Consider the following 25,132-nt stretch of genomic DNA (forward strand, 5'->3'; position numbering starts at 1 on the left):
TGGCTGCAACCTGGATCTAAATTGATCGTGTTTAAAGAAACAGACAACAAACAAACAAACAAACAAACCCAAAAAACGAACACCCCACACTGCCCCTCTCTGGGATTCTCTGCATGGTTGCCAAGCCAACAAGGGAAACCGACAAGCACTTGCGGAACTGCATTCATTCACTCATTTATTCAACAAGGGTTTTCCTGGTACAACAGTACCAGCTTAAGGGAGGCAGTTCCTGAATTCAGGGTCTGTCACATCAGGAGACACACAGCAATCTAATAGTTCAACTGTTGAACCTCTTTTTCCATGTGTCTTTCTAATCATTAAAAAAAGGCCATCAAGTTATTTGTATTATCTTTTCTTTTCGTTTTTCTTTTTTTTGAGATGGAGTCTTGCGCTGTCGCCCAGGCTGGAGTGCAGTGGCCTGACCTCGGCTCACTGCAACCTCCGCCTCCCGGATTCAAGCGATTCTTCCGCCTCAGCCTCCCAAGTAGCTGGGACTACAGACACCCGCCACCATGCCCGGCTAATTTTTGTATTTTTAGTAGAGACGAGGGTTTCACCATCTTGGCCAGGCTGGTCTTGAACTCCTGGCCTCGTGATCCACCCGCCTCAGGCTTCCAAAGTGTTGGGATTATAGGCATGAGCCACGGCGCCCCGCCAGTTGTCTGTATTATCTTTAATAGACATTGAATTAGCTTTCTTTTAACTGAATAAATTCAACATTAATCCCAGCGCTAACATTGGGTTCAGTTGACACATTGTTTCAGAATCCAAGCCTTCTGCATCCCACTTTCAACCATTTTTTTAAAACCTGTGTATAAAAATAGTTGTTCCTTGCTCCAATAAAGAGATTGGAAAATCCAAATTCACAAACTAGACAGGGTATGAGGGAATATTAATTAGCATGACAAACACCCTCCCTTTATAAAATAATCCACTGTCTCTTAAAAAGGCTAACAGTGAACGAATACTGGTATTAGTAAAGAAATCACTGGGCAAAGAAACACAAAGAGCAAGAAAGCCAAGTGAAGTTCCTGAAATTACAACAGAGATAAGCAGAACGATGGGCCTTGGTTTACAACATTGGGACTTAAAGACGACTTTTTGCAACAAGCCCGCTGGGCACGGCCAGGAAAGGAAATTCCCAGTTGTAATCGATGAGTTTGTAAGACTTTGTGCAAAGAATGCGGGGGTGGAGGAAGAACTGGGATCTACCCGGTTTCTAAATTTACCCGTTTAATTTACTCATGCACTCTGCTGTGTAAAAGAAAACACATTTTCCACTAAAATCTCCTATTTTATCAACGCAAAATTTTCCTGCTTTCTATTAAGCAACAAGGTTACAGCAAGTGTAACAAACTCAATGTACTTATTGATGATCTTTCCTGCTCCAGCCAATCCAGCCTATCACCTTCAGCCTAGCTCCTACCCTGGTCTTCAGTTTACACTTGTGTCTCAGCCCTTATCAGCTCCCCACGAAATTCCTGACTGCTATTTTAATACTCTGTTACTACTTTAAATCGGGTCGCGCCCATTCTTCGTGTCGGTGAGTGAGGGGCTGCGCTTCAAGTTGCGCGACCACACAGTGGGGAGTAAACGGACACGGTGACTGGATTGCCATCCGTCCGCTTCACAGCGGCGGGGCCGACCAGGCGCCCAGGGCGCACGCACAGCGCCCCTGACTGGCCGCTCTGGGCGCCTTCTCCCTGCCCCGACGCGTCTCGCCCGCGCGGGCTCCACGCGCAGCCTTAGTAGGCTCCGAAACTTGGATCAACGCATCGATCCCTGAGAGGGCTCTTCCTTCGGCCCCATCACTCCCACAGTGGAAGGGCGGCCGCCTCCGGAAGGCTGTCCGCGCCCGCGTCCTTGCCCGGCCGAGCCCCGCGCGGGCCCCGAAGAGGTGCGGGTAGCCAAGCGTCAGCTAGGTGGGCTCTTCCCGCGCCGGAAGTCCGCGCGTGCGCGCTGGCCGGCCTGGAGCGCGCGTCGGGCGCAGAGGGGCGGCGGGGGCGGGGCCGCGGCCGCTCGCAGGGTGTCCCCTTCCCCGCCCCCCGGCGTTGGGCGGTCGCCGTGACAACCGGAGCCGCTGCAACGGCGGCGGGCTAGCGAGTCACGCGTTGCCTCCAGGCGGTACTTCCAGGCCGGCAGCAGCCGCCCAGCCTCAGCGATCTCCCCGCCTCCCGGCCCGCTGGGAGGGGCTGACCTGCCCTCCGCCCGCCCGCTGGAGAGTGAGCGGCGCCCGGCCGCCCAGCCAGCCCGCCGTTCTCCGGCCGCCGTTCGGGCGCGCGCAGGGAGCGGGCGCGACTATGCCAAGATGGTCCTGCAGACGCAGAACAAGCACCGGGAGGCGGCCCGAAGCCGCCCCAGCAGCCCTGCATCTCGCAGTCGCCGCTGAGGGGGGCGCGGGACGTCGGCGCCGGGGAACCCGGGCCCGAGCGCGCGCCGCCGTCCGCAGGGCGCAAGGGCGCCGCGGGCAGTAAGGGGCCCCGCGCCGAGCCCGTCGCACCGCCCGCTAGGGGCGCCCTCGGGGGGCGCCTGGCCGCCCGGCTGCGCTGGGCTCTGGGCCTGCGGCGCGCGGGGCGCGGCCGGACCTGGACCACGCTCCTGTTAGGTGAGCAGCCCGATCGCAGGCGAAGCCGGGATGCGGAACTTTGAGGTGCGGGCCCCCTCCCCTCGCCTTGGTTCCCCTCCTCTGCTTCAGCCGCGTCGAGCCCCGCCGGCCGGACGAGCCAGTTTGCAGCCCTCTCCGACTTTTTCTCTGGGACGTTCTTACCTTCTCCTTCCCCCAATTCCCTGGCTCAGCTCTCCTCGCATGCTTCCCACCCGCGCTCTGCCTGGGCTTTAAAAGAATGGCCCGGGGATCAACAGCTGCCTGGCCTGGCCGCAGGCGGCAGGTCTTAGCTAACGAGACTTGGGCGCTGCTGATTGGCATGACCGGCCGCCTTCCCCGTTATCTCAGCCTCTGACCGCCAGGATGGTTTGCTTTGGCTTCGAAACGATTCCGTGGAGCTCAAAGCAAACGCACTTTCCATGTCCTAGAGAGTTGCTTAAACTTATAATTAAATTTTAGCGTGCTTTTTTCTTCTTGGCCGCAAACGCCGCTGGTGGCGCTTTATTTGTGATTCCCCTCCACAGGTCACTTTCTAGGTTGTGTTGTGTTTGGGGCGCCCGAGCCTTAATCCTCCCTGCTGGCCTGGGAACCTTTAGTGAGGAGGGCCCTCCTCCCCTCCGTCTGCCGTGCACCAAATGGATAATGTGTAATGATGTGCTGAAAAAAATAAAGTTGAAGCATTCGTTATGTTTCGGACTGACTTCAGGTTTCCTTTGTTTCCTGTTTGACATTTCGATAAGGCAAGTTATAGCAGTTTGGATAACAGGCCTAATTTTTATAAGTCAGCTAGTGAAATGCTGTAACATTGCTTTTCTATATTCCTCATTGGGCTTTTGGCTACTGAACTATTTATTTACTGTTGCTTTATCCCTTAGTATATTTTCAAATTACCTTGGTGACCCAAAGTTCCCTTAGCCAGGAGTTGGAGTACAGACGTATAAGTCAAGGAATAGGACACAGCAAATTGGCTTCCCCTGAGATCACAGCCACCACTAAAAGCCACTCAATCATAAAAAGCTAGTCATCTCTGTGTGTATGTTTTAATGGGCTCAAGAAGGTTGTTTTTAGGGTAGTTTTTTTTCCCTATTGCAGATTCAAGCCTAGAAAAACTGAGGTTTTTTTTCCCTAGCAAGTCCCCGCCCCCCCCCCCCCCTTTTTTTTTTTTTTCTCAGTAGTGAGCTTGAAAAGCTGGCTAGTGTGCAGGTTAGAAAAGCTCACCTTGGGGAGGCAGCACGTTACGGTGGATGAGGCAGAGCTTTCAGATCTAGTACACAGCGGTTCAGTTTGGTTTAAGTTTCAGGTTCCTGCCTTTGTGAATCTTCTCTGCTAGTCGGGGGTTATCACATGGCGAATTTACTCCACAGGGATCCACAGGGATCTGCTAAGGATCATAACTAAAAGGGGTGGGTGATACATGGGAAGATACTTTGTGTTTAGAGCACTTGACACATTGTAGTTGTTGTAATAAAAGCAAATATGTGATGCTGATTTGAGATCTGATGACAGGATGGAGTTGCATTTTTATTGAATGACTAGTATAAACATTAACCACTTTGTAGTAAAATATAGAATAGCATTGCTTCTTCAGGGATGGTACGGTAACAAATCTTAGAATAATGATATTTATTGCTATTTTCTGCATATTTTCCTTTTTGATTGCATTTCCTTTGTGTCTTCTTTGGATGGATGCATGACTTATATTTGGATGACTTATCTTTGGATTTAGTAATGCCCATACCTAAATACAGTTTTGTATTAATGTAACAGTATAGCACGTTGCTTGACTTGCCCCTTTGAGCATTGAAAGGAGGTACAGTGAATGTGGTAGACCGTATTCTTGGGTGTACCCTGGACCATGATCATCAGATGTGTGGAAGCTGGATGAACAGACCTAGGTCTAGAGACTTACTGTCCTTGTTAACCCTCTGCATGAGGCCCCAGGGCACCTTGAGAGATGATTCTGCTGAATGATTGGGCCTGGGTTGCTTCTTTCTCTGGCTCTGTACCCTCATAGACTGATGTCAGACCTGTTTCTTCCCCACGATTATGCCCTGCCACAGCATCAAAAAACCACTCAGATCCTGCAGAGAGGAGCAGAGTTTGGACATTTTTGAAAGCTGCCTTATTTCCTGTTTCCTTCCCGCCTCCCAGGGTGAGTGAGAGTTGAGCTGACATTATACAGTATTTCAGTGTGGGACTTTAAAATAGCTGTTTGGTTTTCCACATTGCATTGCATATTCTTTTGTTCATCAAGAGTTCATTTGTAACTGATCCAAAAAAGAACAGTTACAACAACTAAATATTAAGCTAGACAGAAATGGATTCATTTCTATTTAGAAAGTAATTTTGTAACTTGAAGCTCCATGATAGAGACACACATTTTTAAGAGTTAGAAACTGACTGGGGCTTTCCTCCATAGGTTCTAATCACTGATGAGGAACTCACTGCCTACCAACATGGTCTTTCCACTGTTGGGCAGTGTTAAGCATTGTTGCAAAGTCTGTTTTAATAACTATATGTTTTTCTGATTTTGGGGCATTATTTGCTACTTACTTAGTGGTAACATTTGTAAAGAGGGGTTCTTGACATGTATATTTTTAGAAGTTTCAACCTGATAGCTTCCTCATGCAGAGGCAGCTGTGACATAGTAAGAACCTTAACAATGTTTCCCAAACTTTTTTGACCACAGCCCACATTATAAACAATACAGTTTATATTAAACCTGTTCACACTTCCAAAATGCAACTCAGTACATATATGCATAAGTCTGTATGTTTGTTGATCTATTTATGTATGCCAGTGCTCCGTCAGGAAACAATGGAGTATTTTCAGAAGTGTGGGCAGGTTTAAAGAACCCACAAAGGATATTGAATCACCACCCAAGGATTGTCACCAACAGGAAGGTGCTACCACCTCTGGGTCTGAAGGGAAAGGGGAGCTTTATCAGAGGCTGCACTCAGTGAGAGCTGTGCTGGGGGAGCGAAGTCACTCCAGAAGAGTGACCTCAAGCACTTTCCCTGCACCCTCTGGTCTCCCTCTAGTGTCTCTCCCTGGCTGAAGCTAGTAGAAACCCTTGGGCAAGGGGCACAGCTGAAACACTCTGTAGGGTTAGCCTCTTGGGGCTGAGAACAGGGTAGAGAAGGGACAAGAATGGATTTGAAGAGGTAAATGGAGACTAACCAGCACTTATATGCATATATTTAAGACAAAAGTTTCATGTCACGATGTATATATTTTCTAATCTGGAGCTGTATCTATTTATTTATTATTATACTTTAAGTTCTAGGGTACATGTGCACAACGTGCAGGTTTGTTACATATGTATACATGTGCCATGTTGGTGTGCTGCACCCATTAACTCGTCATTTACATTAGGTATATCTCCTAATGCTATCCCTCCCCCCTTCCCCCACTCCATGACAGGCCCCAGTGTGTGATGTTCCCCTTCCTGTGTCCAAGTGTTCTCATTGTTCATTTCCCATCTATGAGTGAGAACATGCGGTGTTTGATTTTCTATCCTTGCGATAGTTTACTCAGAATGATCGTTTCCAGCTTCATCCATGTTCCTGCAAAGGACATGAACTCATCCTTTTTTATGGCTGTATAGTATTCCATGGTGTATATGTGCCACATTTTCTTAATCCAGTCTATCATTGATGAGCATTTGAGTTGGTTCCAAGTCTTTGCTATTGTGAATAGTGCCGCAGTAAACATACATGTGCATGTGTCTTTATAGCAGCATGGTTTATAAATCCTTTGGGTATATACCCAGTAATGGGATTGCTGGGTCAAATGGTATTTCTAGTTCTAGATCCTTGAAGAATCGCCACACTGTCTTCCACAATGGTTGAACTAGTTTACCCTCCTACCAACAGTGTAAAAGTGTTCCTGTTTCTCCACATCCTCTCCAGCACCTGTTTTTTCCTGACTTTTTAATGATCGCCATTCTAGCTGGTGTGAGATGGTATCTCATTGTGGTTTTGATTTGCATTTCTCTGATGGCCAGTGATGATGAGCATTTTTTCATGCATGTTATGATATTTAACCCTATAATGTATAGTACATTCTGATTTTCTATTCTTTTTAAAAAAATATTATTTTTAAGCCATTAAATTGATTTCATGATCCCGTGTTGTGACCCACAGTTTGAAAACACAGGAACTAGTTTCAGGTTCCATAACCTGTTTTAAATTAGTTAGGTGCCTGAGCAAAGCATTTAGTTTTCTGAGCCTCAGATTTGTACACATATAAAAGGAAAGACCTGGACCAGAACAGGGCTTCTCAGTCTTAGCTGTGTATTAGAGTCACTTGGAAACTTTAATACAGTTTGGTATCCAAGCCAACATCAAACCAGTTAAATCTGAATCTGGGATGGGGAGGGTAGTGGCAGCGGTGGCGGCGGTGGAGGCGGCGGTGGTGGTGGTGAAGGGAAGCATCAGTAGTTTTTAAAAGTTAATGTCCTGCCTCTTTTTGATAGTAGGCGTCTAGCATCAGTGAGCTGATGTTCCTACATGGCAACAATCTGCGAGAACTATGAATCTCCGTCCCCCCTTTCCCCCCATGAGGACATGACACAGACAGGCCAGTTTGCCACAGCTTCTCCTGATCTCTACAGTTTCCCCAAAACTGGGGCTGTTATTTGCCATTTATCACCTGATTAGGCCGTTATTTTAATTAGAGTTAAGAGAAGAGTGACGTATTTTTTTATACCCGTGTCCTTTATGAAAAGAGAAGACAAAAGGGTAGCTTTAGAAGGCTCTGTGTTTCAAGTGAAGATGGCAAGGGTGCTTTTCTTTGTGGTAGTAAAAGGTATACCCATTAGACATGCAAACAAAGCATCTGTGGTGAAAGACTCACATGAGATACGATTTACAAAACAATAAAAAAAGAACCTGAGTATGGAAAAAGTGGATGATAAAAACTACCTTTACCCCGCTTTGCATCAGTCCTGTTTGACTCATTCCCATTACCCACCTGGTTCCTGTGGTCAATGGCAAGGGTACCCCTGCTCTAACCTGGTTCTTTATTGACAAGGCTTTGCAGCCTCAGCATTGTGGCATTTTGGGTGGGATAATTTTTTTGTCATGGGGGCTGTCCTGTGCACTGCAGGATTTTAGCAGCTTCTTTGGCTTCCACCTACAAGATACCATTAGTACCTCCCCAGTAGTGACAACGAAAATGTCTCCAGATGCTGGCCATTATACCCTGGGAGGCAAAATTGCCTCATTTAGGACCACTGCTTTTATTCTCCACAGCTTATGAGAGGCTTGAAGCCCATATGATAGGAAACACTTGTGACTTCTTAGAGGCAGAAGTGGTCAGAAACTGGGTGGACGCAGAGAGTTGAATCTAGCTGTTGGGGACTAGATGGGGGGAGCAATGTGGTGTGGTGGAGGCAGCATAGCCATTTCAACACTGGCCTGCATTTGAATCCTGTTCCTGCACTCCCTTTGATATTTCTCACCCTTAGTTGGCTTGTCTTTAAAATGGGGATAATAAATGCTTTGTCTGATTATGGTAAAGAATAAATGAGATAATACATGTAAAATAGCACAGTAAGTTCATTCATAGTCAATCATACCATATCATTGAGTGTCTACTAAGCCAGATGCTAGTTGGTGGGGCTAAAATGTAGAAAGAGACTCTGTCACCCCTACCTTCACGGAACTTACATTCTAGAAAGGGGGATGGTAAATAAATGAATATAATTACACATTGTGAGTGACTGCACTGCGGGAAAGAAACAAGCTGAGACAGAAAAAAAATAAAAGGAAATACCCAGTTTAAGTAGCGTCAGGAAAGGCCTCTGGGGAGGTAGCCTTAAAGCTGAGACTGATAGAAAGAAAAGATGTCAGCTGAACAGAAGAAGAGAGAGTATTGTGAATAGCATGTGCTAAACGTAGGACAGAGCTTAGCATGTTGAAAGAAGAGAGGGCGGAGGTGCATCAAAGTGAGATGGGCATGGGCCAGATCTTGAAAAGGAGCTTGGGTTTTATTCTCAGTGCAAAAGGAAGCCATTGAGGAATGCTAAACAGGAGGAGAGTGACATGATTAAATTTTCACTTTGAGAAATCTGCTCTTGGGGAAATGGGTGGTTGCATTACAAGGACAAAAGCAGAGAGACCCATGAGGTGGCTGTTCAGGGACCTTGCAAGAGGGTTGCTGGCCTGGATGAAGGCAGTGACTGTGGAGATGGAGAGAAGTTGGTCGATTTGAGATGTGTTTTGGAGGTGAAAATGATAGGACTTATGAATTGGGCTTGGATTGAGGGAAAGGGAAGAGTTATGAATACTTTGTACATTTTTGGCTTCTCTAATTGGGTAAATAATGCTGGCATTCACCAAGATAGTGAAGACTGAAGACTAGGGGTATGGATGAGGGAATGGGTTTGAAGGAAAAGGTCAAGAATTTTATCTTGGACATGTTACTTTTGGGACACCTGTGAGATGTCCAAGTAGAAATGCCAATCAGTGGTGGGATATGAGAGAAAAGGTCTGAGTGGAGACATACTACAGGGAGTCATCAGCAAATTGGTTTTCACATTAAGGGGAATTGAATTCGTATTCCCATTGAACTTCTATTTCCATGCTTATGGGAACAATAGCATCTTATACTGATAGGGGGCTTACTCTTTACCAGGCTTTGTTCGAAGTGCTTTAGAAGAACTCATTTAACTGTTAACTCAGTCCTCACCGTGACTCTATGATTACTGTGCTTGTTTTAGCACGTGGGGGGAATCTGAGGCACACAGATGTTAAGTAACTTGTCCAAGGTCACCCCTAGAATGTAGAAGGGCCGGGATTTGACCCAGGCAATGTGTTTCCTAAGTTCATGCTATGTTTCGTCTCCTCTAGGGGGACAGTACAGCAAAAGCAATGAAGCCCTAGAGTCCAATTCTGAGAAACCCTAACATTTTGTGCTCAATGCATGTTAGTTTTCTTGTTTCTTCCTTCTCCAGGAAAAAGAAGGAAAAGAGGGTCATACTTAGAGATACAGGAACAAGAAGTAGAAAGAGCGTATTAGGGGTGGCATAAGGGCCAAGAAAAGCCAAGTAAGCATGAGGCCCAGGGACACAAGCCATCTTGGTGTGCTTGCTGTCAAACAGACACGTAGACCCACTGAGCACCAACTGTGAGAGTGTGTTTTTGTTAATTCGCAGAGGTCATGCCAGTGGGAATTTGGGATTTTAAAGAATTTCTTTAATGTTTCTAGCCACTTTTTTCTTTCTAAAATAGACTTCTCGCTAACTCTAAAGAATGTTTATAATCACCTAAACATATTTTATTATTAAAAGATGCAGTTAGAAGGTTTCTGAATACGTGATGCTCATTAGCATCCAAATAACAAATTTGGTGAGTTTAGTTTATATAAATATAAGCATATGTTATCTATTTGTGATTGATTTTTGGCCAATAATATGGCATCAATACTGAGAGCACATACAATTTTATGTACATATGGGTATTTGGATGTTGCTAATATATGAACAGTGGCTGCTTTGCATTGTAAATACTTATCCTATTAGGCTGTATTAATTTCTCTTAGTGTATTAGGTATATTAATGTTTCTTAAAGTTCATGCTAATGAGGCACAGTTGTTCCTTCGTATCCCTGAGGGATTGGTTCAAAGACCTCCCTCTGATATCAAAATCTGCAGATGCTCAAGTCCCTAGTATAAAATGGCATAGTATTTGCCTATAATGTACACACATACTCCTGGATACTTTAAATCATCTCTACATTACTTAGAATACCTAATAGAATGTAAATGTTACGTATATATTTGTTATACTGTATTGTTTAGGGAATAATATCTGTGTGTGTTCAGTACAGATGGATGTTTGCCCCCTACTATTTTCAGTCTGAGGTTGGCTGAATCCACGGATGTGGAACTGACAGATATGGAGGACTGACTAAATCTACATTGTCATGGAGACCATAAACCTGTGTACATACTTCCAAATGGGGTAGCTTTAGGCTTTATTATTCATATGTTTAATCCTAAATTCCTGTTTTGCTAGTTCTTTTGCCATCAGCTTGTACATTAGCCAAACCATTGGGACATTACTCTTCCAGGGGAAGAGGCTGCTAGTTTTATTTAGTTACTATTAGAACCATTTAGTTCTAATGGTTACCAGTCATCAAAGCTAGTAAAAATTACGTCTGTATCTAGGTCCAGATGTTGTTTAATCTCATAAAGGGCAGTCTTGTTTCACAGGGAAGATCAGTTCTCCATGGAGGACCTTTCGTAGTTCAATCAAGAATCATTGAATATAAATACATTTAAAAAGCGGAATAATTTATCTTCAGAATACATAAATCTACAACTATTGTAGCATGTTTTTGTGCTTTAATACTGCTTTCTATTTTCTCAGCATTCTCACTATTATTTTTGTCCTGAGGGCTCTTAAATGAATAGCTGTTTCTGTTTTTCTGGCATCTTTCTCTATATTTGTAGCTGATTGTCAGGTGTGTTTTTCAGCACGATCACTATCACCTAAAGAATGTTTGGATGGCACTTTGTAATTTTAACTTTATTATAGCAGCAAGTGTTAACATAATAGCGTAGCTGTCACCAAGACCACTTACAGAAGTTCTAGCGTGGTTTATTGTACTGATCATGAACGCGTGTGATTTTATCTACTAGTTTACAGTAGCACTAATTGTAAACACAGATTCTAAGTCACTTGACCAGTTACTTTTGAAAACTTGTTATCTAGACAAATTATTAGTTTAGGGAGATTGTTGTAATTGAGAAGAGTGAGGCTTTATCCATAGTTTTAATACTAAAATCTGCCCAAAGTGCTACTACTATGCCCTTCGGGCAAATACGTTTCCTATTTCCTAACAGTAATTACTACTTTTTATAATACAGCTTTTCAGTCCTGGAGTTGTCAACAGCAGAATCTTCTTCTGCAGGTTTTCATATTAATCATAAAGTTCTTATATAATTGTTTTCCACTAAGTTTAAAAAGTTGTTGTTTTTTGAAAATGAGACCTTATTTCTCACTCTTTTCTCATCTTTCATATCCATGGGAATATTATAAAAATGTAGAACTTAAAGGTTACCTCCTAGACTTTTCCTGTTGAGAAAACTAAAGTAGGGCCAGGTGAATGGCCCAGTATCATTATTGAGTTCAGCAGGTGAAATTTAGGATTGAAGTTGAGGTCTCTTGGCTTTGTTAATTACATCTGTGTAAAGTTGTAGGTTTCAGATCTAAAGTCTAAGGCATCTGTCAGAGGCACATTAGTGGGAGGTTGACCTCATGTGTCCCAAGACCCTATGGCTCTTTTGGCAAGAGCACTGCTTTGGCTTCTGGTTATTTGGGGGAATCACTCTTTTATATCTTTATGGTCAACCTGTCAGTCTCTTTTTTCTTTTTCGTAATTATTTTTGAAAACTAATCTGACTTTTTTTTATTGGTTTGTTGGTTTGGCAATGACATAACAACACAGTAAAATAGTAAAAACTATCACAGTTTTCTTAGTCACTTAAATTAAGAGATAATCAAGATTCGTGGTACCCAAGGGAAGCTTGCAATTTGAGGGGAATGCATATCTTACCATTGGAATGGGTTATCAGTTAATGAACTTGTTAAATCTCTTGCTGAATATGATGGGCCTGGGTGTGTGTTGTTTGTGTGTGTGTGGTTCTCTTTTTACTGTAGTGGAGAGATGCAGCTTCTACACTTTTTCCATTAGGTTTATTAAAGTTTTACAGCTTCTCTATGCATGCTCAGAAGCAGATCATATCATCTTGGTTGTGTATCTTATCCAGCTATTTGTTCTTAAAACAGTAAAATACATATTTTTTCAATAAGGAGAAAGTTAATGTATGAAAATTACTAGTGTAGATATTACTGTTTGATTTTGAAATGTTTGTGTCAGTGTCATTTGAATCAGAGCAACTCCATTTCGAATGGAGGCTGGGTAAAATAAGGCTGAGACCCACCAGGCTGCATTACCAGAAGGTTAGGCATCCTAAGTCACAGGATAAGATGGGAGGTCAGCAAAAGGTATAGGTCACAAAGACCCTGATGATAAAACAGCATGTGGTAAAGAAGCCAGCTGAAACCCACCGAAACCAAGATGGCGACAAACGTGATCTCTTGTTCTCACTGCTCATTATACACTAACTATACTACATTAGCATGCTAAAAGACACTCCTACCAGTGCCATGACAGTTTACAAATGCCATGGCAATGTCAGGAAGTTAGGCTTTATGGTCTAAAAAGGGGAGGAACCCTCAGTTCCAGGAGTTGTCCATACCTTTTCCAGAAAACTCATGAATAATCTACCCCTTGTTTAGCATATAATCAAAAAATAACTATAAGTATCCTTGGTTCAGTAGCCCAAACTGCTGTTCAGCCTAGGGAGTAGTCATTCTGTATTCCTTTACTGAATGAACTTGCTTTGGACTCGCCCAGATTTCTTTCTTGCGCAAGGTCTAAGAACCCTGTCTTGGAGTCTGGATCAGGACCCTTTTCTGGTAACATCTGTATTCATATTATGTGAGAATAAGACTTTTAAGGGAAATTAGAATTTATTGTCTTCAAAACACTTATGTTGAACAGTTGTTGTATTAAGTATTGCCTACTGTAATATCTGTACATATATACATATTTAAAATATGTGAATGTTTACTTAGTGTATTTCTCTGTTTAGAAGCCTAATTATATTCCGCTTTGGGATGGTGATGTATACTTTCCATGCTCTCCTGTTTTCATATACTGTATTCACTTTAAAATAAACGGTTTTGTCCTTGATGCTTTTGTGATTTCTAAGGCATTTCCTCCTGTGTGCCAGTGCATCCTCTTCGTTGAATGTGCTTAACATCTTCAAGCCTGAACTTGGAGTCAGAGAAACCCAGTTTTCCTCCAGGCCTAGCTGCATCCCAGTCATGTGCCCCTGAGCCTCATGGGAAAATGTGACCCGTATCTGCCTCAAAGGCACCCCTGGATCATTTTTGCTTAATATGTGAAAGGGCTCTCTCAACTGCAACTGACAAACAGATGTTAGACATTTTCATTGTAATTAAGTTTTCTAATTTTTTCTTAACTGTTGGAAAGCACAGTTTTGCTTAATGCAAAATATATGGAGGAGATTCTGATTAGCTGAAGTTGTCCTTAAAACTATCATCACGTAGACCACTGGTTTCTAGATCTTAGTAGGAGCAGTAGTTTCTTCAAATCATGACTGAATTTTATTTTATTTTTATTTATTTATTTATTGAGATGGAGTTTTGCTCTTGTTGCCCAGGCTGGAGTGCAATGGCGTGATTTTGGCTCACTGCAACCTCCATCTTCCAAGTTCAAGAAATTCTCCTGCCTCACCTTCCCAAATGGCTGGGATTACAGACATGTGCCACCGTGTCCGACTAATTTTGTAATTTTTTTTTTTTTTTTTTTTTTGAGACGGAGTCTTGCTCTGTCGCCCAGGTTGGAGTGCAGTGGCGCGATCTCGGCTCACTGCAAGCTCCGCCCCCGGGTTCACGCCATTCTCCTGCCTCGGCCTCCCAAGTAGCTGGGACTACAGGCGCCCACCACCACGCCCGGCTAGTTTTTTGTATTTTTTTAGTAGAGACGGGGTTTCACGGTGTTAGCCAGGATGGTCTCGATCTCCTGACCTTGTGATCCGCCCGCCTCGGCCTCCCAAAGTGCTGGGATTACAGGCTTGAGCCACCGCGCCCGGCTTTTTTTTTTTTTTTTTTAACGTAGAGATGGGGTTTCGCCATGTTGGCCAGGATGGTTTCGAACCCTTGACCTCAGGTGATCCACCTGCCTTGGCCTCCCAAAGTGCTGGGATTACAGGCATGAGTCACCAAGCCCGGCCTTTATGACTGAATTTTAAAAACAATCTTGCTTCTCCCTTCGAAACTCAGTATCTCTATTTAATAGAATGCATTCCTTCTTTTGCTATTCAAAATAGATTTCTTTCCCTATTCAAAATAGAAAACAAATTAAAACTGCCAAACCTAGCAAGGCTTTGTAGTTCGAAGAGCAGGAAAATCAAAATGAAAACAGAAAATTGTCAGAAAATAGCTGTGCAGTCACCTTGGAGGGTACAAAGTCCAGTGTGTTGGTGATAATAGCTGTAGGTAGCTACTGAAGGTCGTTAAGTGCTAGGGATGGAGATGACCAAAGAGAAACCCCTCATTTTTTTTTTTTTTGAGACGGAGTTTTGCTCTTGTTGCCCAGGCTGGAGTGCAATGGTGCAATCTCGGCTCACTGCAACCTCTGCCTTCTGGATCCAAGTGATTCTCCTGCCTCAGCCTCCTGAGTATTGAGTAGCTGGGATTACAGGCGCCTGCCACCACGCCCAGCTAACTTTTTGTGCATTTGTAGTAGAGACGGGGTTTCATCATGTTGGCCAGGCTGTCTTGAACTCCCACTTTTTTCCTCCTCCTCCTTTTTATCTTTCCTTTTTTTTTTTTTTTTTTTGTTTTTTGAGAAACAGAGTCTCACTATGTTGCCCAGGCTAGAGCGCAGTGGCTGTTAACAGTCACAGTCATAGCACACTGCTGCAGCCTTGAATTCCGGGGCTCAAGAGATGATGCTGCTTCTGCTTCCCCAGTAATGGATACGACAGGTATGTGCCACTGTACCTGGCTTGGGTTTCATATGTAGGAGTATTTTCATAGTTTGATTCCTTAGTTAAGAGTTATTTAATCAGAAGCCTGCCATCAGCTGTATCTTGTGATATAAGAAAATTGAATGGTGTCTTTCAGGTTCATCTTAGTATGTTCTTTCTACTTGGACAGATAGCAAGGTATTGATTCTCGTATGAGACTGATTTTATTTCTAGCTTGTTTTCTCTCTCTTACCTTTTCTTTTTTTCTCCTTTACTCGATTCCTTTTAAATTTGTTTAAAAACACAGGTAAGATTTGTCATAAAATTTCAGGCATTGCAGCAGTATATCAGAAGTGGTAGTTCCTTTTTTTCTCCCACCCCCAATCCTGTGCCCCTAAGCTACCATATTTCTTTATTCTAAGTTATCTTTACCTGTTGATTCCATTCCTCTCTCAGTTCTGTTAGCGATAGTTTCCATCTAATGGTTTCTGTCTATTAGCGGATATTAGGCCCTCATATATTTTGTTGAATGAGTGAGTGAATGAAAATGGTGGCTGTATGCTTAATTCCCTTATGAGCCAATCAATCACAATTTTAAATGTAGCCCTGGGGCTTTTCTTGAAGAGCCAGTATTCTTTTTTACACATTTCAGTATTTGAAATGCTTATCTTTGAAATGACTTTTCTGTAAGATGAACATGTTTATGCTAAAATTCTAATTTAAATTTCTTTTTCTTACAGCTGCTTTTGCCCAGTGTTGACACTGGTAAGATTGTTTTTTTCTCCTACGGTATTTTATGCAGATGTTTATAACTGACTAAAGCTATTTCCCACACATTTAAAGGAATAATTTCAGCATGATTAGTATGAATATGTATTACATGTAACATAGTAGTATAAAGAGCTAGTTTAATTGATAAATCAGGGTCAGAATAATTGTTTAATAAAAAAGAGAGGCTATATTTGAGACTCCACTCAACATTAATATGTTCATGGTGAGAGAGAGATTAATTTTTTTAATCTTCTAGATAGAAATATGAATTTCATTAGGTGTTTCTAAAATGGTAACCCAATGACATTTACAGTTTATACTTTTATTGTGCTTCACTTAAAATATTCTGGTTCATTTTAATTTTAAAATCTAATTTGATTTTTTATAGAGGGAAATTTTAGTATAAATGCAATATATACTGAGTGGAAAACAAATGTAGATACTATTGTATTTGAGTTTTATTACAAAATTATCTGCAAGTTAGTCGATACTTTTATTTTTGCTTTTAGCTTACTTTAAAAAATAATGTTTACAGTGTAAGTTTTAACACTGTTGCTTTGTTTTCTTTTTCCAGGAGCCATATAACAAACCTCTTTGAAAATGACCATCATTTTTCTCACCTCTCAACATTGGAAAGGGAGATGGCTTTTCACACTGAAATGGTTAGTTTTTATTTGGTGTTTCATCATAGTACTTTAGGAATTTAAAAACATTTCAGATTTTTTATTATGGAAAATTTGAAGATGTTCCAAAGTAGAAAGAGTGGATGCTCTAGCTTCTATAGCTGACAGCCACAGCCGGTTTTCCTTCGTCTACACCCCCACTCACTATGTCTTTTTATTTTTTTATTTTTATTTATTATTATATATATTTTTTGAGACAGAGTCTCGCTCTGTTGCCCAGGCTGGAATGCAGTGGCGCCATCTCGGCTCACTGCAAGCTCCGCCTCCCAGGTTCACATCATTCTCCTGCCTCAGCCTCCTGAGTAGCTGAGACTACAAGTGCCTGCCACCACTCCCAGCTAATTTTGTTTTTGTATTTTTAGTAGAGACGCGGTTTCACCATGTTAGCCAGGATGGTCTTGATCTCCTGACCTCGTGATCTGCCTGCCTCGGCCTCCCAAAGTGCTGGGATTACAGGCGTGAGCCACCGTGCCCAGCCAACTATCTCTTTTTAAAGGGAATCCTAGACATTGTATCATTTCATGCTTTCATACTTTCATAAGTGTCTCTAAAGATAAGAATTGTTTTAACTGTGACACAAAACCATGGCACAAGAGGTACTGGAAAACGTTTAACAATATCCTTAATATCATCAAATATAAATCACTATTTAAATATCCTGTTTGGCACCTTTAAAAAAAAAAAAGAAAAACAGTTGATATGTTTGAATAGGATCCAAACGGTGCCTACAGATTGCATGTAGTTGATGTGTATCTTAAGTCTTTTAATATGTGAATTCCTTTGCCTGTTTTTGTTTTGTTTTCCTGCCATTCGTTTGTTGAGAAATCCAGGCGATTTGTCCTATACCCACAATAATCCACATTCTTCAATTATGTTCCTGTATCCCAAGTTTCCTGAACATTTATGGATTAGAAGTTTTTTTTTTTTTTTTTTTTGAGACGGAGTCTCGCTCTCTCGCCCAGGCTGGAGTGCAGTGGCCCCATCTCGTCTCACTGCAAGCTCCGCCTCCCGGGTTTACGCCATTCTCCTGCCTCAGCCTCCCAAGTAGCTGGGACTACAGACGCCCGCCACCTCGCCCGGCTATTTTTTTGTAGTTTTTACTAGAGACGGGGTTTCACCGGGTTAGCCAGGATGGTCTTGATCTCCTGACCTCATGATCCGCCCGTCTCAGCCTCCCAAAGTGCTGGGATTACAGGCTTGAGCCACCGCGCCCGGCGGGATTAGAAGATTTGACTTATTTTCTGGCAGGAATACTTCCTAGGTGATGCTGTATACTTCTATTGTATCAGGCCAAGAGGCACATCGTATCTGGTTGTCTCACTTTCTGTGATGTTGAGATTGATCACTGGCTTCCGGTATTGTGATGCTGATTCCTCCTATAGCCTAGCCATCAGCCTAGGTTAGTTATTTCATTATCCTTCTCAAACTGTGATATCTAGTCTATCATTTTTTCCCCTGCACTTATTAGCTATAATTCTTCTATTAAGAACTTTCACACAATACCTTTTGATTTCTCTCTGAGGTATACTTCATAGAGGAAAGACAGGAAAATGCTTTATTCTTTCTTTTTATTTACCAATTTGCAGAAAAATGAGTAGCTTCCCTAGCATCTTCTAGTAGTGATCAATGGAGTACCTTCTTTTGGAGTATCATTATGACATGATGGATTTTAACATATTTTGTAAACCTTCTTGTGTTTAGCAAGTAAAGCCCTTGCAGTGAGAGACAGGACTAGCTGACTAAGAATCCCTAAGCCTAGCTGGGAAGGTGACCGCATCCACCTTTAAACACGGGGCTTGCAACTTAGCCCACACCCAACCAATCAGAGAGCTCACTAAAATGCTAATTAGGCAAAAACAGGAGGTAAAGGAATAGCCAATCATCTATTGCCTGAGAGCGCAGTGGGAGGGACAAGGATCAGGATATAAACCCAGGCATTCCAGCCGGCAAGGCAACCCTCTTTGGGTCCCCTCCCCTTATATGGGAGCTCTGTTTTCACTCTATTAAATCTTGCAACTGCACTCTTCTGGTCGGTGTTTTGTTAGGGCTCAAGCTGAGCTTTCACTCACTGTCCACTGCAGCTGTTGCGACTTCCATCCCTCCGGATCCAGCAGGGTGTCTGCTGTGCTCCTAATCCAGTGAGGTGCCTATTGCCACTCCCGATTGGGCTAAAGGGTTGCCATTGTTCCTGCATGGCTAAGTGCCTGGGTTTGCCCTAATTGAGCTGAACACTAGTCACTGGGTTCCACGGTTCTCTTCCATGACCCACAGCTTCTAATAGAGCTATAACACTCACCAGGCGGGCCAAGAGTCCATTGCTTGGAATCTGTGAGGCTGAGAACCCCGGGTCAGAGAACATGAGGCTTGCCACCATCTTGGAAGCGGCCTGCCACCATTTTGGAAGCAGCCTGCCACCATCTTGAGAGCTCTGGGAGCAAGGGCCCCAGTAACAACGGCTCTCCCTGTTTGCCCTTGATATGACCTCACTAGTATCCATAGGTTCCTTACTTTCAGGTACTACAAGGCATTTTCTTCTCAGACCTGGCATCAGCCAGTTTTCCAATGAGCCACCATTCCTGTCAGTGGCAGATGCTCGTTGCTAGTAGATTGGCCATTGTATTTTGGCCTTTTTACTGAACAGAATTAGGCTACAAAAATTTTTTTTTAAAGAGAAGATAGATCATGAATTTATATTAATTTTTAAAATGGAAACAAGTTTAATTTTTTTTACTTATTTGATATTAATCTTTTAGTTTGAGAATCTTGGTTTCAAATTATTGATTTGTTAGGAATAAAAGTACCAAAGATATAATTAAAAATATGATTACTGAAAAGAGTTTAAGATTTTCTTGCAGTTTGGTTCTTCACAGGGCAACCCCCAGAACTGGGTCTCAGCGCAGGAGGCCATGTGGGTTCTTGGCTTTGGGCAGGAAGGAATTCAAGAATGTGCCAACAGAGTAAAGTGAAAATGAGTTTATCTTAACAAAGTAAAGGGATGAAAGGGTGGCTACTCCACAGGCAGAGCAGCTGTGAGGGCTGCTGGATCATTGTTTTTAAGGTTGTTTCTTCATCATATGCTAAACAAGAGGTGGATTATTCATGAGTTTTCTGGGAACAAGGAGGGGAATTCCTGGAACTGAGGGTTCCTCCCTCTTTCAGACCATAGAGGGTAACTTCCAGAGGTTGCTATGGCATATGTAAACTGTCATACTGCTGGTGGGAGTTTCCTTTAGTATGCTAATGTATTATAATGAGCAATAAGGATGACCAGAGGTCACTTTAGTTGCCATCTTGGTTTTGGCAGGTTTTGGCCGGCTTCTTTACCGCATCCTGTATTATTAGCAGGGTCTTTGTGACCTGTAACTTGTGAAACCAGTCCTGCCAAATTCTTGGGCTCCATTTTAACCTTAGGATATAGTCCACTAGGGATATACAGTAAAAGTACAATATCTTACTGTTACTTGAAATCTTCTCCCAAGTTGATAAATAGTTCATTCCTTTCTTTCATTTTTATTTTGATATTTAGGGATTTTTAAATTTTTGATATGTTTCCAAAATCAAACCTACAAAAGAAGGAAGATATAGTTTCCTAGGGCTGTCATAAAGAAGTACAACAAGCTAGGTGGCTTAAAACAGCAGAAATGTATTTTCTCACAGTTCCAGAGACTAGCAGTGGGACGTTAAGGTGTTGATGGGCCTCTTGTCTCTGAAGGCTGGAGGGGAGAGTCCTTCTTTGCCTCTTGTCAGCCTCTGGTGGTTGTTGGCCATCCTTGGAATTCCTTGGCATGCTGATGCCTCACCCCAATCTCTGATCCATCTTCACACGGCCTTTTCCCCTGTGTGCCTGTAGCTTTGAGGCCACGTATTCCTCTTTATTTAGATTTACCAGTTGTGTTGGGTTTAGAGTCCACCTTAATCCAATATGACCTCATCTTAACTTGATCACGTCTGCAGGAATCCTATTTCCAAATAAGATTGAAAGGACACAAAAACACAAAGACTTACCTACCCCCTTGCTCCCTATGGTTACACCCTTTGTTCTGCTTCTGCTTTCTTATCTCTGCACATACCAGAGGTTTCGAAAGTTCTGTAAGTACCTGTTTTCTTCCCGGGGGTTAAGTCACAAGACATGTTTAAGTAAGATAAACCCCTGCTGCCATAAACTGGTTGTGCAACCTGACGCAATATGATTAACTGCCTTTGTGTAGAAACTGCTCTTCCGTCTCAGATGTTGAACTGAAATACCCAAAATGGCGGGAACCAATCATAACTAGCCAAATCGCCTTGTTTAAATACCAACCAATCATACATCTGATCTGTATAGTGATTCAATGACCACTTTTCTTAGACTATATAATACTGTGTAAAACTCTGGGAGGGAACTCTCTCTCTCTCTCTGGACCCTCTCATGCCAAGAGTGAGTGGGAGTTCTGGGTTCGAACCTGTAATAAAGATCCTTGCTGCTTAGCTTTGACTCTGGACTCTGGTGGTCTTCTTCGGGGAATAAACGGTCTGGGCATAACAAGATCACATCCACAGGGTCTGGTGGACATGAAATTTTAGGGGACACTATCCAAATCAGTACACAAGGAAACATAATTTTAAAAATAGTGATATCAGAGCTAATACATCAGACTATCAAGACCGTTTTTTTTCTTTTTCAATAAATTTCTGGGTAGGCATATCACTTTTGTGTTTATGAGTCTTAAACCCAGTTTAAACTTTGGCAGCTACTGGTACTGGCTACCAGGGCAGCTCCAGGCAAAACTGAAGATGCAAATACAAGACATAGATTTATCTTGTGTTTCTCTGTCTTCCCTCATACTGCCACTTAGACTCCCCGTTAGGCTTCTAGTATTTTCTTGTTTTTTTTGTCTCATATATTATTCCACCCTTGCTATCTTTCCAAAGTAGTGTGCCAAGCTAAAAAACTACCTCTTTTCTTCAAAATAGGACCACTTCCCACCCTCATCCCCAGTCCCACAGGGTTCTTACCTTATGCTGACTTGATAGGAGGGAAAGTAATCTGTAAAATTAGGTGGCACCTGAGTGAAATTCATCAGTGTGTAACCTTCTCAACAGTGTGTGTAACCTTCTCAACACATTTGCATTTTTGCATGTAAATCCGGAGGAAAAATGACTGATAGTGTCATTTTGGGGATTAAAATAAGCAGTTAGAGGAGCATTTTTGGCTTGAGATTTCTTGGTTCATGATAAATTTTAGTTCCATAATAAACCACTCACTCTTTTCATAAGATAGCATTTTTTTATTATACAACATTTTATTTAAAAAAAATTATCTTCATAGAATACATTTTCACAGTAGAGATTCCCATTGTGCGAAAATAACAATTTATTACTTATAGTTTTATATTTGTTTTAGAACAAGTAGAACACATTTGAGAATTAAATCTCAGTTTAGAATTGGAAATATTTTGATACATCTACAAGGGGAAACTTGCCCTTAAATGGAACTTCTCTATATTCAGAAGCATTCCAAGCATTTCTTCCTAGGATTTAGAAATTTATAATGTGAGATGTCAGCATTTCCTAATTTTAAAATTTCCCTAGTATATGTAACCATCAGTAGGTGGTATCTACTGACTAGAGAGGGAAGTTTTCAAAAATTAAACACTGTCTAATTTTCTGCAAAGTTTTTATTCATGAATTAAGAGTATTTCCCTTTGTCCATTATTGCCAGGGCAAATTGATCATCTACTAATAGTAATAAAGCTAGATTATCTTCAAGAGATTGATAAATTAAAAGGCAAAAGCTCATATATCATGTTTAGTTATACTGTGAGTCTTATGAGAAGCTGGGAGGCAACCCCATTAACTCACCAGAATACAGAACTCAGTCTCACAATTTCTTAGACACAATTCCTCTCAAACCTTTTCCTCAAAGATTAAATTCTGAAAATAAGATTAAGATTATTAAGAGAAAAAGGCTGTCCACAAATGGACTTATCTGTTATTTCTTCCTTATTGTGAGCTGAATGGCATGACAAAGCAGAGGCAAAGAGGCATACATCAATTCTTCAAAGTATGAAGTCAAAAAGCTCAGAGCTTCCACAGCATGGCAACAGCTTTGCAGATGCCCACGTCGTGATAGTTGAAATAGCAAAGCCCAGCAAAGGTTAAAGCTGAAAGTGCCAAAAACCCTGCCTTGGCAACTTTCTGTGAGGCATCCCCATGAACATAGTAACAACTTGTCCAAGGCCCCAGTGACCATGAAGAGTGAGGGCTGCAGCCAGGGAATAGTCCATCGCAGAACAAGGATTCAAATAAGCAGCCGGAAGCAGACCCAGGAGCAAAACACTGACAACCCTCTCGCTAGTCCAGTGGAGAGATGCAGCCTTGGAACCAGAATGGTGCCTGGGTGACAAGTGAATGTGCTGCACTCCACACCATTCTGGGATAGGTCGGTCCTGAAGAAATGCTGAGATATGAGCAGGTCTGACCACTGGGGTTCGCAGCAACAGAGCTCGGCCTCCTTGGGCACCGCAAAGGGCACTCAGCCTCCAGACAACCGCCATCTCGTTCCTGAGGATAAGATAGCATTTTCTAACCCATTTTCTAACCCATATTGGTATGGGTAATAGGATTTTCTAAGTTGAAGTATGCTGAGTCGTGTTATTTTTTAAATGCTGCAACTATTTTTGAAGCTATTTTGCATTCAGTTATTTCAATTAAGACAAGTTTATGTGAAAATACATAGTTTTTTTGCAACTTTAGGATTTATCAGTGATCAGAAACCTGTGAAATTCATTGTATTAATAGCTATTACGTGCTTAATTGCTTTGTTTTTCAAAAACAGTGTATTTACTTAGAAGAGGCATCATAATTATGTGCCTTTTGTTATTTTAACTGAGCATATCCTTATTTCAGGGACTATATTATTCCTATTTCAAGACTATTGTGGAAGCACCCTCATTTTTGAATGGCGTATGGGTGATTATGAATGATAAACTGACTGAATACCCCCTTGTTATTAATACATTAAAAAGGTTCAGTCTTTACCCTGAGGTAAGGCACTTTTTCCAATTGTGATTTTTTCACTTTTGTAAAACTTTTTTGTATTAAATGCTGATCCTAAATCTAAGATATAATTCAACATATTAAATTGTATTTCATTTTTTAAAAGAAAATATGTATCCTGGGGAGGAATATATAAAAAAGGTCATTATTGATTTTGAGGAGCATTGTTTAGAAAATACAAAAACTAGATTTGGTGTGCTTGTAGGGATTATACTAAGGGAGCTCTGTTACTTTTACATGTCATTTGTTAAATGTTTTCTTCCTTATCGTCATTTAATTAAGTGCACTTTCTTGAGTGGGGGTGGAGGGAAGGTGAGCCCAGTTCAGCAAGTGGAGATGACATTTGGCCTCTCCTTTATCCTCCTTGCAAAACTATAAATTTGTTGATGTGGAACTCTTTCATTCAATAGAATATATACTTTAATGATTTTGTCGAAAGGCCTTCCAGATAGATATTGAACTATCCACCAGCAGTGTCTTCGAAACTATTTATTTACCTGCATCTTTGTTAATTGGATAGACAAAGAAATTGAAGTCACATGAATGTGCGAATATTTCATTCGTTGATTTTATATATATTTCAGTGTTCTCTATGTATATATAACACATACATATACATATAATGCATTTTTACTTTTAAAATTAATGGCCAATTTTTGCCTTTTATCTATATTTCTATTAAAATTTTCTAAGAACTCATTTATTATATACTGGATATTAATATAATGCTATATAATGAAACATTTTCCCCAGTTGTTTGCCCTTCAACTTTGTGTATGTCTATGTATTTTTTTCTATACAGAAATATATCTATGAATCTTTTTGTCTTTTATACATACATGTAAAAAACTTCATTTTTATACTCATTATAATTATTTTTTTAAATTTACATTTTTAGTTTATCTGGAATTGGTTTTGATGCATAGCGTGGGGTAGGAACCTAACCTTGAATTTTTCTTTGAAAATGGTATTGTGTGTAACCCAACACTGATGAGGTGTCCATCCTCTCTCCACTGATTTGAAGCTAGCTAGCTTCTTTATACGCAAAATTATTATACCTACATGCTTGCATGTGTTTCTGGATTTTGTGCTCAGTATTGCCTTAGGTTGAGGTCATGGGAAGTGGACTTTGAGATGGAGATTTACATGCAGGAAGTAGTTGAGGGAGTGTCCTTAGGGTCAACACCTGAAGGGGGATGAATGAAGCAGATTGAGGCAGGAGGAAGAGGAGAGCTTTGATGCAGCCACCGTGAAGGCCTCATGCAGTCCCTGGCAGCTCTGGATCTGGGATGGCCTTGCAGAGTTGTCCTACCTTGACAGAAGGGCCTCTAGTATCTTTCCCTATTGACTAGTCAGTCATTGGATGCAGATTGCCCTTGGGTAGGGGGTGTCACTTTGAGTGAATTTACTTTCTTCAGCCACAGGCAGTTCCCGGGGAGGGACACAGCTTCGAGCTCTCAGGCAC

At 41.8% G+C, this 25,132-nt stretch overlaps 1 protein-coding gene and 2 pseudogenes across 7 annotated transcripts in view; 2 read left to right on the plus strand and 1 right to left on the minus strand.

Moving 5' to 3' along the window:
• Window positions 1-2,093: 2,093 nt before the first annotated feature.
• Window positions 2,094-3,723, plus strand: LOC140709644 (protein C-mannosyl-transferase DPY19L1-like; annotated as a pseudogene).
• Window positions 3,724-3,789: 66 nt separating this feature from the next.
• Window positions 3,790-25,132, plus strand: part of LOC103226253 (protein C-mannosyl-transferase DPY19L1) — a 104,902-nt gene continuing 83,559 nt past the window's right edge. For 4 of the 7 annotated variants that reach the window (XM_073008980.1, XM_073008985.1, XM_073008984.1 and 1 more), the window contains exons 1-3: window positions 3,790-15,193; window positions 15,916-15,940; window positions 16,521-16,608. Coding sequence is in view for 2 of the 7 variants with exons in the window: in XM_073008989.1 (XP_072865090.1) it covers window positions 16,588-16,608; window positions 23,518-23,655 (159 nt within the window). In the remaining 5 variants the exon portion in view is untranslated. Of the gene's footprint in view, window positions 15,194-15,915; window positions 15,941-16,520; window positions 16,609-23,517; window positions 23,656-25,132 lie in introns of all 7 variants that reach the window. The other 3 variants (XM_073008982.1, XM_073008989.1, XM_073008988.1) reach the window with 1 other exon arrangement.
• LOC103226254 (succinate dehydrogenase [ubiquinone] cytochrome b small subunit, mitochondrial pseudogene) lies at window positions 22,579-23,172 on the minus strand (annotated as a pseudogene).

The sequence above is a fragment of the Chlorocebus sabaeus genome, chromosome 21, assembly GCF_047675955.1.
Source record: "Chlorocebus sabaeus isolate Y175 chromosome 21, mChlSab1.0.hap1, whole genome shotgun sequence".
Lineage (NCBI taxonomy): Eukaryota > Metazoa > Chordata > Mammalia > Primates > Cercopithecidae > Chlorocebus > Chlorocebus sabaeus.